At 37.5% G+C, this 15102-nt stretch overlaps 1 protein-coding gene across 3 annotated transcripts; it reads left to right on the forward strand.

The window, feature by feature from the left end:
- The first annotated feature begins 130 nt into the window (after positions 1-130).
- Positions 131-13840, forward strand: PEX2 (peroxisomal biogenesis factor 2). 3 transcript variants are annotated; one of them, XM_043539442.1, is made up of 3 exons: positions 136-269; positions 8533-8688; positions 12486-13840. In XM_043539442.1, the coding sequence occupies exon 3, from the start codon at positions 12503-12505 to the stop codon at positions 13418-13420; it is 918 nt and encodes a 305-aa protein (XP_043395377.1). In that variant the 5' UTR covers positions 136-269; positions 8533-8688; positions 12486-12502; the 3' UTR covers positions 13421-13840. The 3 variants fall into 3 exon arrangements, with proteins under 3 accessions (XP_007053003.2, XP_043395377.1, XP_043395378.1); XM_043539443.1 differs by having other exon boundaries at positions 138-269; positions 1781-8688; XM_007052941.4 differs by lacking the exon at positions 8533-8688 and having other exon boundaries at positions 131-269.
- Positions 13841-15102: the final 1262 nt, after the last annotated feature.

The following is a 15102-nucleotide window of genomic DNA, read 5'->3' on the forward strand; positions in this document are numbered from 1 at the left end:
GTTTAGTTGGCGACACTCTAGGCGGCTGACGCTACATCTATGGTATCTGTTGCGTTGTGTGACGGCCGTTCTAGGCAGTGGGCGCGGGCTCCATGATCCGGGTTGCAACTTGCTGTTAATAGCTGCGCCTGGCCTGGTCGCGAGGCGGGCCACCGTGCCCCAGCCCTGGCACCTCACGGCCGGGTGAGCGGGAGCAGCAGGCGGCGAGAGGGACGCTCAGGTTCTCCTCTCCCCAGCGCCAGGCAGCAGCAGCCAGGACGGCAGCGGAGGTCAGTCTGGGGCACAGCGGGGGCAGCCGTTCGGGGGAGACGGAGGACGCGGCGGGGCAGTGGGGGAGGGGAAGCTGTGGCGGGACAAGGGGCGACCGGAGCGGGAGTGTCTTGCGGGGGGCTGTTTAGTGAATTTTAAGTTTCTCTTTCTCAGACCTAGGAAGGAAACCCCACTTCCCTAAAAGTTCACCCCAATGGCCCCAGAACTGCCCCGGCCTAGTCAAAGACTTGGGCCTGGCATCAGTTTTTATAGGCTTCCCACTATGCCAGTTGGGGACTGGCTGGCAGCAAAGGTCACAATCTAGTGGTGACAGGAAAGCTTAGTCTAGCTCTTCCCTGCGGCCTTTGGTCTCCCGCCCACTCCTCTTTGATGGAGGCCTATGGAGAGACTACAGGAATGTGCCATGTCCAAAGTGGCAGCTCTGGGAACCCTGCAAGCCAGGTCCTGTAGTCTTTGACCACTAGACCTTTAGGATTAAGGTGGGGTGTTGTTACATGCTGGGGTTGTAGGCTTTGCTATGCTCCTTACGCTTTAGGGCTGTTCTCTGCTGAGGATGGCTGCCTTCTGGTTTCACTTGATGCTTGGACAGCACTTGGGCTCTTGATGACCAGTTGAGTAGGGTATGAGTGTTAAAACCGTATTCACTGGGTATCCCTTAACCTGCTAGTGTTTAAACTTATTTTTGGAGTCAGCTGAATTCTGTTTTAAATTTATAGTCTAGGGTTAAAAAATTTAGGACTGTACATTCCCTTCAGTCTGTAGCAATCGCCATCCTATTGCTCTTTCCATCCACTTCTGCCCTTTATACCAGTGGTAAACTTGCACAAAGGTTGAGGTGCACTGTTTGTGCAGGGAAAATGGCCTGATTGTAGTAAACTAAACTTTTAGTTATTAACTCACATCTCACAGTAGGTAAATGTTCACATTTAGGAACACCATTATTTCTACCCTTTATAAGGTCAATTTCTATATTTTTTTTCTTCTTTCCCCATCCTATTTTCTCTATTTATATCCCTCTTCCTACCTTCTATTTTCCTTCCTGTGCAGTAGCTCCCAGTTTCCATTCATTTGAGTATTCATCCTCACCAGCTCATCTGATTAAGTGATCATCAATAAAATTGTTTATATTTAAGTGTCACATTGGTCTCTGGAATTAATAATCCAATTAGATTAATTGGGGTGAAGGAATTAATACATGAAATCTATTGTTTCAGGCTGTCCGCAGACTCTCTTTGCAGTTAGAGGGTTAACTTTATAACTATGATGTCTAGAATTTTTTTTTTTAATTATGTTTCAGGAGACTCTAAATAGATCATGCAGGCCACATAGATCCTTCAGGAGCACTAGATCCAATATGCAGACCAAGTGTTCGACACCTATGACTTAACTCCAGCACTCCTTATGGAAATAGGCAATAGTATCCATATTGGAATATCCGCTACAGTTATTAATATGCATCTTAAAGGCATCATCTTGGAACAAAAAAATTAAATTTCTCTTATTTCTTCAGAAAGAATAAGAACATGAGAATAGCCATATTGGATCAGACCAATAGTCCATCTAGCACAGTATGCTGTCTTCCGACAGTGGTTGGTGCTGATGTTTCAGAGGGAATGAACAGAACAGGGAAATTTATCGAAGGATCATCCCCTTTCATCCAGCTACTGGCAGTCGGAGGCTGAGGGACACCCAGAGAATGGGGTTGTATCCCTGATCATCTTCGTGAACAGCCATTGATGGACCTACCCACTGTGAACTTGTCTAATTATTTTTTGAGCATTGTTATAGTTTTGGCCTTAACAAAATTCCCTGGCAACGAGTTTCACAGATTGACTGTGCATTGTGTGAAGAAGTACTTCCTTTTGTTTGTTTTAAACCTGCTGCCTGTTAATGTGATTGGGTGACCCCTGGTTCTTGTGTTACATGAAGGAGTAAATAACCCTTCCATATTCACTTTTTCTGCGCCGTTCATGATTTTATAGACCTCTATCATATCCCCACTTAGTTGTCTATTGTCCAAGCTGAACTAATCCCAGTCATTTAATCTCTTCTCCTACTGAAGTTGTTCCATACTCCTAATCATTTTTGTTATCCTTCTCTGTACTTTTTCCAGGTTTTTTTGTTTTTGTTTTTTTGAGATGGGGTGACTAGATCTGCATGCAATATTCAAGATGTGGGTGAACCATGGATTTATATAGTGGCATTATGAAATTTGTCTTCTTATCTATCCCTTTCATAATGGTTCCTAACATTGTTAGTTTTTTTGACCACCACTGCATGTTGAGTGGATGTTTTCAGAGAGCTATCCACAATAACTCCAAGATCACCTTCTTGAGCCATAATAGCTAATTTAGACCCCATCACTTTGTATATGGGGTTGGGATTGTTTTTCAATAAGCCTTTATCATCACTGAATTTCATCTGCCATTTTGTTGCCCAGTAACCCGATTTTGTGAGATCCCTTTGTTACTCTTCACAATCAGTTTTGGACTTAGCTTTGAGTAATTTTGTATTGTCTGCAATCTTTGCCACCTCACTGTTTATCCCTTTTTCCACATCATTTATGAATATGTTGAACAGCACTGGCCCTTGAACAGATCCTTTGGGGGCCCTGCTGTTTACTTCTCTCTGCTGTGAAAACTGACCATTTATTCCTACCCTTTGTTTCCCATCTTTTAACCAGTTACTGATCCATGAGGACCTTCCCACTTATATTCCATGACTGCCAACTTTACTTAAGAGCTTTGGTGAAGGACCTTGACAAAGGCTTTCTGAAAGTCCAAACACACTATTTCTATTGGATCATCCTTGTTCACATGCTTATTGACTCCCTTAAAGAATTCCAATAGATTATGCCTCACCAATCTATGCATCCGATGAAGTGAGCTGTAGCTCACGAAAGCTTATGCTCAAATAAATTGGTTAGTCTCTAAGGTGCCACTAGTACTCCTTTTCTTTTTGCGAATTCTTTTCTATAGTTTCAAGCAATTTTCCTGGTATTCAAGTTAGGTTTTGTGCTCTATAATTGCCAGGATAGCCTCTGCAGCCTTTTTTTAAAAAAAAAAAAAATTGGTGTTACAACAGCTATCCTGCAGTTATCTAGTACAGAAGCTGATTTTAAGCAATAAGTTATGTACCACAGTTAATTGTTCTTCAGTTTCATATTTGACCTCCTGGTGATTTATTACTATTAAATACATCACTTTGTTCCAAAACCTCCTCTATTGACACCCCAATCTGGGACAGTTCCTCAGATTTGTTACCTAAAAAGAATGGTTCAATTTTGGGAATCTCCCTCACATCCTCAACCATGAAGACCAAAGCAAAGAATTCATTTAGTTTCTCCACAATAGCCTTGTTTTCAGACCACTTAAATGTAGTGATATTTCCTTTCACGTACATCAGTTTGAACCAACCTATTTGAAGCGTGTTGTCCAGCGCACAATATTCCATCTTAATCCAAGTGGAATTTTTATAAGAAAATGAGTTAGGGCTAGGTGTACAGGAATGTTCTTCCTCTACTAAGCCCATGGCACCTCCCTTAAAGTATTTTCTTAGCTATACAGGCAGTGCTTGGACTTACGACACAGTTGGTTCTTGAACATTGCGTCATAAGTCGAAACGTCATAACTCAGAACCACAATACACTCCATTGTGGGACCGAGCGTCAAAGTCTAAACCAATTGTCGAAGTCAAATCAGGGGGTCAATTCAGAAACGTAAGTGCCATTCATCGTAAGTCAAACATCATAAAGTCGAGGACTGCCTGTATAAATGTGTGTATTTTGCAAACATCTTATTTATGTCCTCCATTTTGCCTACCAATTTAGGCAGTATTCTGACGTTTCTGCCATTCTATGTGCCCCACAAAAGAAACAGTAAAAACGATCAATTGAATATTACTAAAATGAAACTAAATTGGAACTACTCATGTAAAAAGATGTAGTGCCAAAAGCATTGGTAAAATACTTGGAAGGAAGGCCTTTACAATTAAGAGGCAAATTTTAGAGGCCGCTAGAATAGTTTCTGATCCTGCACACTGAGACTCTTTTACCCACACAATTCTGTTGCCTCAAGCTAGTGTAGAAAATGGTAACAGAAATGTTAACAGCACTGGCTAGAAACAATTCTGCTTATGTCACTCGGTGCACACTGTTTGGCTCTTGCTAACTATATTTGTGTGCACAATTTAGATCTGCTGAAGCAGCCATTATATTGCTTGTCTAGCTTATGATTCCAATAGATGATGATTTATTGTCCATGTGACTATTAAACAGCTATAAGGTAAATGGAACAAATATTAATGGAGAACTTTTTGACTAATCAAAGAGGAGAGGAACACTAATAAAAGTTTAAAAGGTGTGATGGTTCTATATTAGGGCTGTCAAGCAATTTAAAAAAATTAATCACAATTAATCGTGCTGTTAAACAATGGAATAACATTTATTTAAATGTTTTTGGATGTTTTCTACATGTTCAAATATATTGATGTCAATTACAACACAGAATACGAAGTATACTGTGCTCACTTTAGATTTATTTTTGATTACAAATATTTACACTGAAAAAAAAATAGTATTTTTCAATTCACCTAATACAAGAACTGTAGTGCTATCTCTGTAATGAAAGTTGAATTACAAATGTAGAATTATATACAAAAAATAACTGCATTCAAAAATGAAACAGTGTAAAACTTTAGAGCCTACAAGTCCACTTAGTCCTACTTCTTTTTCAGCCAATCGCTAAGACAAACAAGTTTGTTTACATTTTCAGGAGAATGCTGCTCACTTCTTGTTTACAGTGTCACCTGAAAGTGAGAACATGTTTGCATGGTAGTTTTGTAGCCAGTGTCACAAGATATTTACATGTCAGATGCACTAAAGATTCATATGTCCCTTCATGATTCAGCCACCTTTCCAGAGGACATGTGTCCATGCTCATGACGAGTTCTGCTTGATAATGATCCAAAGCAGTGCAGCCTGCCACATGTTCATTTTCATCATCTGAGTCAGATGCCACCAGCAGAAAGTTGATTTTTCTTTTTCGGTGGTTCGGATTCTGTAGCTGCCGCATCGAAGTATTGCTTTAAGACTTCTGAAAGCATGTTCTACCCCTTGTCTCTCTCAGAATTTGGAAGGCACTTCAGATTCTTAAACCTTGGGTTGAGTACTATAGCTGTCTTTAGAAATCTCAGATTGGTACCTTCTTTGCATTTTGTGAAATCTGCAGGGAAAATGTTCTTAATGAACAATATGTGCTGGGTCATCATCCAAGACTTCTATAACATGAAATATATGGCAGCATGCAGGTAAAACAGAGAAGGAGACATACAATTATCCCACAAGGAGTTCAGTCACAAATTATTTAATGTGTTTTTTATGAGTGTCATCAGCATGGAACCACGTCCTCTGAAGTGGTGGCCGAAGAAAAAGGGGCATGCAAATGTTTAGTATATCTGGCATGTAAATACCTTGCAATGCTGGCTACAGAAATGCCATGCGAATACCTGTTCTCACTTTCAGGTCATTGTAAATAAGAAGCAGGCAGCATATCTCCCGTAAATATAAACAAACTTATTTTTCTTAAGCAATTGGCTGAAAAAGAAGTAGGACTGAGTGGACTTGTCGGCACTAAAATTTTACTTTTTTTTTGGAGTGCAGTTATGTAACAGAAGTCTACATTTGTAAGTTGCACTTTTACAACTGAGATTGCATTATAGTACTTTTATGAGGTGAATTGAGGGATACTATTCTGTTAATTTTTACAGTGCAAATATGGTTATAATAATACAAAGTGTACAGTGCACACTTTGTATTCTGTGTTGTAATTGAAATCATATATTATAAAAGATAGAAAACATCCAAAAATATTCTAATAAATTTCAATTGGTATTCTATTGTTTAACAATGCAATTAAAACTGTGATTAACTTGAAAAATTAATGGCGTGAGTTAACTGCACTTAATCGACAGCCCTATTCGATATCTATTATCAGTTTAATATGTATTTTGTCTCTCAGCCCTTACTTTGTTTAGTGCAAGTTAGACTGGAAAATTTAAAGTCAATATGAGTCTCTTCACAGATTCATGAGAGTTGCATGAGCTCCTAAGTTCCTGATTCTGGCATGTGGTTTGTTCTTTGAAATCCTTATTCTACATAAAGTCCACCAGTTAGTCGGGATTTGGAAAAAAATAGGCATTTAAAAGACCCAAAACTGTCACTGGTAGGGTTTTTAAAAAAAAAAAAAATTCCACATGATCATGTGTAAGAGCAGCAACTACAAATGAAAAATATGTATTCTCCAATATAAGGTGTACACCATGACTATCTACAAAAATTAAAGTTGGTGTGACTACACACCTGCTTAAAGTCAAGCATATGCGTAAGCATCTGGATGAATCAGGACTTAGACTTGCTGCCTTTATTCTTTCCAGGGGATGCAAACACCTACATTAATGATGGTAAAATGGCATCAGACAGCTGAACAACACAACGTAGTTAATAAAGATCACTTTGAGAAGCTTTATACTCTTTTTTGATATGGCAAAGTATGTCCAGATTGCTCAAACTAAAGATCATAGAGGCTATGCTTCACTTCTCAAGTACTGGACCTTGGGATGCATTTTAAAACTATGCAAGGATTAATGGGGTTTCTGGTAGATGCGATGTCACAGAACGGTTCACAGTGGTCGATCATTGAGCATTAGAAATGGGTTTGCCCTACATGATTTTGGAGTTCAAAAACTTAAATTAATTTGGTACTTTTTTTTATCATATAATCATATTCATTCCTTAAGAGTTATTTTTCAGGTACACTCTTTAGATACAAACTAGAAAAAATGAATAATATTAAAAGTATGATTAACCCATGAAAACAAAGGGCTTAAAATTTAGGGTTAAATACAGATATTTTCACTTTCATGTACAGGTAATTCTAATTCAGAACTGACTGTTTAATAGACTCTCTAAATTCTGTATGGTCACACCCTAAAAGTAAAAAAAACCTCTCTTCTGGTGCATTTACAAAAAACTATTTGACAAGGGAAGAGGCAGAATTTAATGTGAACAAAAGCTAAGTGTTATAAGGTCAACAATCAGTTTGATAATGCAGCTTAAAAACAACAAGGTGTTTAAAGAGGAAGCTTTCACCTTGAATCAGAATGTTCTTGAGACTGTTAATGTTCTTTGGACATAATCTTTTCAGATGTAACTTTATTTCATAAAGGAGTCAGTGAGTCGCGTGCAGAGAACTGGGTCAATGACATTTATTGCAATTCAAGATTCATATGAAACAAATGTGGACCTATGGATAACCTAAATTAAAACTTGTACTATACACCATTCTGCCTCCTCCAGAGACTTGTTAGCATAGGATGGGAGACGCACTTTCCTGCATTCTGATGTTGATACTACCATTTTTAATCCCTGGACCTCCTTCTATACAGTAACACTAACTATGGCGGTGGCAAGTCAAGAGATGGCCTTTTAAAGACAGGGGAAGGTCAAGTGTGTCTAAGATTAAAATAGGGGTTCAGAAAATTACTAAATGCTACTGTTTTTTGCCACTGGCATCTTGAAAGAGAATTCTGGGGGGAAGAAGAAGTTCAAGAAGGTTATGTACTGTACTCCATCAATGCTAAGAAACCTAAGGAAACATGAACAAAGTACCTACCTATTTTAAAATGAGTTTACCAAGGAAAAAATACAAGGCCTGGACCTCATTTTCACCCATGCTGTATTGCAACAAAATATATTCAAAATAGGGGAGGAAATAGATCTTACCTTTATTAAATTCTACCTTCTTTCTGCCTCTTAAGAGAAAAAAATTGATAATTTAAGCTTCCACTTGAAATTAATTAACATGAAACAAAAGATCACCAGTAGATAGTTTTGGGTCAAAATAAGTATATCATATTATGACTATTCAATCAGAGACCATTTCAGGATCTCTTGGCAGTGACTACAACAGACTAAACTTTTTTTTTAAAAAAAAAAAGCACAATTGTGTGTGCATTGAGTGAGGTGAGCAAATTCCGTATATCAACAAGTAGCCAGCTAAGTCTGACTAGTGATGCCAGGCACAAATTAGGCACACATGCAGTTTTGATATCCTATCCAAATAAATATGATGCATTCAATAACAAAAAAGATGAAATGGACAGACATGCATTACTTACATTAAAAGAAAGTACTGTACTTTTAAAAGCAATGTGCTTCATTGGCTAGACCAGAAGATGAACAGTGAACATATTTTGGATTTATAGCAGAATCTGGCCCACTACCTGCACAAATGCTGTGGGTCTTGGAGCAGCAGGGACATGCCAGCTGCTTTCTGGAAGCTGCTTGGAGCCCAGTAGTGAGTCTGCTAGCCCTGCCAACCCTCTCCACCAGCACCAATCTCAGGATGGGTAGTGTTTGAAGTGAGTTTGAGGTCCTTCTTCCATGCAAGGGGTGTGATTCACTTCTGGTTTTATTGGGTACTATCTGGGGCTGATAGTTCTAGTTGACAGACCATGGTGTGGACTGCATTCCTTTGCAATTTAATGATTAAGATATTAAAATGTAAATGTTTGGACACTGGGTACTTTTTATATTTTCTTATCTTAGAACAGTGGAAATTAGTTTATTACAATGGAATAGCTGGGAGGGGGAATGACACCCTAGAGATTACTTGGATTTGTGAGTTTCTGCTGACAAAGTTTATAGGCCTGTAAATTTAAACGTAGAATTTTTGTAGGCAGCATGCATTGACAAATATGCCTAATGGTAATACATCTAGTACTGAGTGTCTCAGAACAGGTCAATAATAATGCTTATATTGATAGCAGCAATGTAGGAGATGTTACTTGGTATTATAGCTAAAATCCATGTTATCCCCTTAATCATAATTACATTAATATTGACAGGCCCTTGACAATACTCACATTACTATTGATAGATTTCTGTCAATAACATGTTTCTAAATAAAATATATTCATTCATAATTTGTACAATACTCAATAACAGCATTAAAATCTACTTGGAGAAATTCCTATTTTCTTTGTGATATACAATTTGTATTTGGAATGCACTGTACAAGAGAGATTCATTTTATATATATATATATACACGCTAAAGAAAGCAAAGCATGGGCTTATTTAAGGAAAGAAAAGACTTTATATTATTGGAAAACTGACTTTTCAAGGGTTTTTTTCTGTGAAACAAACGCAATTGGCTGTGGTGATAAAATGTCAGCAGGAGACCTTAATATTTAGTTTTAAATCATTTTGCCTTAAACATATTTATGTAACAACTTAATCACACTGATTTTAGTAGAACGCACTATACTGTTCTTGGTTTTTGTTTTGTTTTGCCTTAAGTGTTCCCTTCACATACTCCTAGCCTAGTGATATACTTAAATGAAACACTGGTGTTTGTCTTTATTTATTATTATTGGGCATACAGTTCTGGTCCCTTCACTAGTTTAAAATGATCTAAAGCAAGATGATGAGAAGAGAATAACAAGCAGTAGGGACAAGGAGAAATGGAAGTTAATTAGGCACCATGGAGGAAAACAAGTTTCTTGGTGAGATCTGTATAAAACAGAAGAATATGAAGTGAAGAATTGCAATGGGGAAAAAAATACAAGCTGAAAGATGGTACTTGTGGGCTGTATAATTTTATTTATTTACTGATTGATTGGTACAGACACCAGGCTGCATATTTGTTCCAATGGTAGGGCCAGTATCTGTGAAAACAATATGAAGTACAAGTGTAACAAAGCATTGAAATAACTTCGTTGTTGGGCAAGGGAAAGTAATCAAAGGAGACCTTTTATGTTAGCACTGTTTAAAAATAAGTGTATTAAAAACAGTAAAATAAGAAACGACCATTGCTGCAAAACAGGAAATATGCAGAGTGGAGGCTTATTATTTCAACAAAAGTTAGCCACAAGACCATTGTGATTCTCATACATATTTAGCATTCACATGGGAGTAGGCATTTCAAATTCTACCCTTTTGATGTTCACGTATGGATAACATTGAAATCAATGGCAGCAACTTCAGAATCTTGCCTTTTATATACATTCTAAATGTCCAAATAACCCTGGTTAAGTGCAGGCTTCTTCAACACGGTTGTAGTGATGGATGGTAATGAGTGTGATATATGGCCCCAATCCAACAAAGCACTTAAGTGTGTGCATAACTTTAAGCATGTGAATAGTCCCATTAAAGTCAAAGTTATGCATGTGCTTAAGTGGTTTGCTGGATAAGAGCCCATATTAATAGATGTGGTCTGTCATGGCTTACATTATCTAGAAGTACTATATATATAATTTTTTCCAGGACTTAACGGAAGAATTCTTAGCTACTGCCATAGAGTCTGACTACACTTCATGGCAGCGCAAGCAGCGGGAATGGCTAGTCTCCTCAAATATGTGCCCATCATCTCGGACAAGTACATACTCAGGCTGACTAGCCTCTCCTGTTGCTCATGCCACCACAACTAATCTATTTTTAGTGTGCTAGTTTCATCAGAGCTAATACAAAGTATGTCTTCTTGAGCTAGGAATTACACCCCAAGCTTGAGGATTAGATATACCCATAGGCAACAAGAAAAGCTTTGCATGCCAACATCTTGATGTGTTTTTTGTTTTGTTCCCCCCCCCCCCCATCTCCTCCTTTATTTTAATCGAGCACACATGGAAAAACTAATCACATCTACTGCAAGATTTGTTTCAACAGTGTGTTTCTTGCGATATTACTAAGTCTCCTAATAGGTACAGAAAGGAATACTGCTCTAAAGTTTTTGTAATTTGGGCTTTGAATTGCAGATCACTTTTTTTTTTTTTTAAACTTTTGGAGCTGTTACAGTTTTGCCAGTATTTTTCTCCCTACCTGCCCGGGGGTGGGTGGGTGTGTGTGTGTGTTTGAACTCAAGGAGAATTCATTCACCTCTTAAACCTCTGTTATGGCAACTTTCTGTCTAACAAATAAGGACTGGAAGCAGCTCCTTCTGAAGTTGGTAAATTCCATTTCAGGCTTTTGCTCTCTGGAGAGACTCATTCTGTTCCTATCCCACTTTTCTAAAGCAACTGAACATGCTACCTCCACAGTGCTATTAAGTCCTATTGGTCTGTTTTGCAAGGAACCCAGTTTAAAACCCCAAATCTGTGGGAGCAACCTGTGCACTTATTAGATCACTAGGCCTCCTAGCAACTCATTTTTATTTGTTGTAGCTCAGTGTAAAGGACCACTACATCAGGCACCCCACAGCGAAATCCTGCATATATGAGACACGTTATGCCATGACTTTTATACAAGATTACTTTGCCGTTGCACTGTATACTACTGTTTTCCCATTGTACAGAATTGTTAATATGATCACATATACACCAAGCTATTTTTTTTTTTTTTTAGGATAACTTTATTTTTCATTCTAATACTCAGGCAGGAAAAGAGTACACATTAGTTGATGTTACCAGCATACATTAATCATCTTGCCAGAAAAATTGTTATACAACTGGTAGCAAAACCCTGCACCTGTCAAAAGAGATTAGAAAATACATGCAGGCATCACTGATATATTGTAAGATAATTTATGTGTGAGTGCTGAATATTTATTTGATCCTTTTTAGCATTTTTTAAATATATCACTGTCTTTGTTTTAAAGGCTTTATCATCCCCAACTTGTTTACATTTCATATTTCTTCTATGCCTATTTCTCAGATCTCCTAATATCTTCTGTATTATATAGTTTATCAGCAGCTTATGATGTGTTGATATGGCAAGGTTTGTCTTCACTACTTTCCCCCAAGAGTTTACTTACTATACCTATTTGCCACATTAAATTCCATAAACCACTGTACTGTTTTACAATTACTGTTGCTTCATTTTAGTATTTGATCACTCTGCTAGCATCAGGCAATGCATTAAATCTTACAGTGAAGCACTAAATGCGTGATTAGTATTGTGAATAGCTCAGAGGATACAGCTGTGTTACTGTGTGGAATAATAGTGCAGTTTAAGTAATTTTAAGACTAAAGTTATGTTATTAATATGACACTTCTTGAATGGTGCTGGTTGCAGTGTGTAATATTGTTAATATTTCCTAAAGCGATGGCTTTGTTGCTTGTTCAGTTTTGTTCACAATTTTTATATGAACTGTACTGAAAGACAAGTATAAACAATGCAAAATGTTAAATTTATACTATAAGCTTATCTGTATTTATTCCTAGAAAGCTGTGGTGAAGACATGGCTTCCAATGGCAGTAATTCAGAAAGAGTGAACCCTGTGCTCAGAATAAGTCAGATGGATGCTCTTGAACTAAACAAAGCCTTGGAGCAGCTAGTTTGGTCCCAGTTTTCCAGCTGTTTTCATGGATTTAAACCAGGGCTGTTGGCTCACATTGAACCAGAAGTAAAAGCATTTTTATGTCTTTTCTTGTGGAGATTCACCATCTATTCTAAGAATGCAACTGTGGGACAGACTATTCTGAATATTCAATACAAGAATGACTTATCTCAAACACAGAAATATCAGCCATTGAGCAAACACCAGAAGTTATGGTATCTTATCTGCACTGTTGGTGGAAGGTGGTTGGAAGAAAGATGCTATGATTTATTCAGCAGTCGCCAACTAGAGTCATTCTGCAGAATCAAGCATTTCATTAATTTTGTAGCTGGACTTTTAAAACTTTGTGGACTACTGAACTTTCTGATTTTCCTTCAGAAGGGAAAATTTGCAACACTTACCGAACGTATTTTAGGAATTAGATCTGTCTTTTGTAGGCCTCAGAATGTTCGTCAAATAGGATTTGAATACATGAACAGGGAACTTTTATGGCATGGCTTTGCTGAATTTCTAATCTATCTTCTACCACTCATTAACATGCAAAAGCTCAAACTCAAAATTTCGTCTTGGTCTTTGCCTATTGCAGTTTTTTCCAATAGCGAAAACACTTTAGCAGCACATTGCAAGGAATGTTCTGTATGTGGGGAGTGGCCAACTATGCCTCATACCATAGGCTGCTCACATGTTTTCTGCTACTATTGTATTAAAAGCAACTGCTTATTTGACATGTATTTTACCTGTCCTAAGTGTGGTACAGAGGTATACAATCTTCAGCCATTGAAATACAAGATTGAAATGACAGAAGTTCACACACTCTAGAGTTTTTTGTGGTGCACTTGAAGCACATACTTTAGAGTAAACTGTATAATATTCAGAACCACTATTAAGTTGATCATATTGTCATTTTGTTTACAGCAGTTTGATCTTTCTCGGTCTTATGTCTGTGATATAGTAAAGTCCGTATTGACATTAGTTTCCATATACTAATATAAAATTGTAATTTAGCAATTATTCCAATTATAATCAAAGATTCATGCGATTATATTGTTGGTAGCTATCCGCATATTTCATCAACTGCTTTATGTAATCACCATAGAAGACATTTCCCTGTGAACTACTTTTGAGGTAAGTAACTCATTAGCATCTATAATAAAGTGGTGAGACCATCTAAAGAAAATGGAGAGCTGCACAGCAGGATATATCAGCAAAAAACAATTCATGTTCACTCACTACTGAGAACAAGCTTAAAAGTACCTTTTTTTTTTTTTAAACAGTTTTTGCCACTGTGCACCATTAATCCAGCATTGTCAGTTTAAATTCGTTGCAGTGAATCTGTTTCCTGATTGTCCCAGCCAAATGTATCTATTCTTTCAGGGTACTAAGTGGATACCACCCTAATCTATTATATAAATCATAGGGTACTTTTGTTGTCTTTATGAACATTTTAGTATAGCCTTCATATACCACAGTGATGAACATGGGTCTCTTTGTTTCGTTATTTCAATTGTTGTACCACAATTTCACTGGATATTATCACTGCAGCTCTGCAATAGCAGAGCACCAAACTCTGAAGGTCTCATAAATAACATGTTTTGTGTGGGGTTTTTTTCCTTAGCAGTACTAGATTTTATTTTTTTTTTTATTTTTTTACTTTGTAGTTAGGTGAAATCTTTGCTGCATTGGAGTCAAAACAACCATTGAGGAGCCAAGATTCCCACACCCTCCCCCTGTTGAGAAGAGTTGCCACTGGGTTAATATTTTTAAGGGAGGAAATTCTGGAGCTAAAACTTCAGTATTTGGCAGCTTCCCTTTAACACTTAAATTTCATATATGTTATGTTTTCAAATAGGATCTTAACTGTTGCTGTATTAGGTGACAAAAGAAAATTCCTAAAATGTATATCTTGCCTAAAGATATCAGAAGAAAAATTCAGCTAATTTGTGATCTATCCAAAGGATAACTATCTTTGTTATGTTTGTTCACTTACTGTATGGATAAAATATCACTAATTAAACTCATCTAAAAGGTGTATATAATTAAAACAAAAGGTCTGCTGATATTTTGTATTACAACGTAGTCTGAATCCCTTATTTTTAACATTTTTTTTTTTCCAGTCAACTTTTTTAAACTAAACCTTTGGGTAGAGTTCTGTTGTTCATCTACAGTTAGAACAGTTATAGTGCCAGAGTAACCAGTGCAGCTGTGGAGTGAACCAATGCCTAGAACTTATACCAGTTACAAGTACCCTGTACCAAACTCTTCTGAGTTTTGTTAGAAGTTATCAGCCTTTATTACTATATACCATTTAGCTAGTTTCTACTCCTTATTGCACGTCAGCATGTCTGAATGTACCAAAACCTGCTGACGAGTCTCCCGGTCCTATGACCAGACTGGTATCTATTTCCCCTGGGATACTTCCTACCTGGTCTCCTAGTACAGCAGTCCACGGGTCCTCGGGGGTAGTCTGGCGGTTAAGTCCACAGTGACTCCCTTCCCAGGTC

The sequence above is a fragment of the Chelonia mydas genome, chromosome 2 (assembly GCF_015237465.2).
Source record: "Chelonia mydas isolate rCheMyd1 chromosome 2, rCheMyd1.pri.v2, whole genome shotgun sequence".
NCBI lineage: Eukaryota > Metazoa > Chordata > Testudines > Cheloniidae > Chelonia > Chelonia mydas.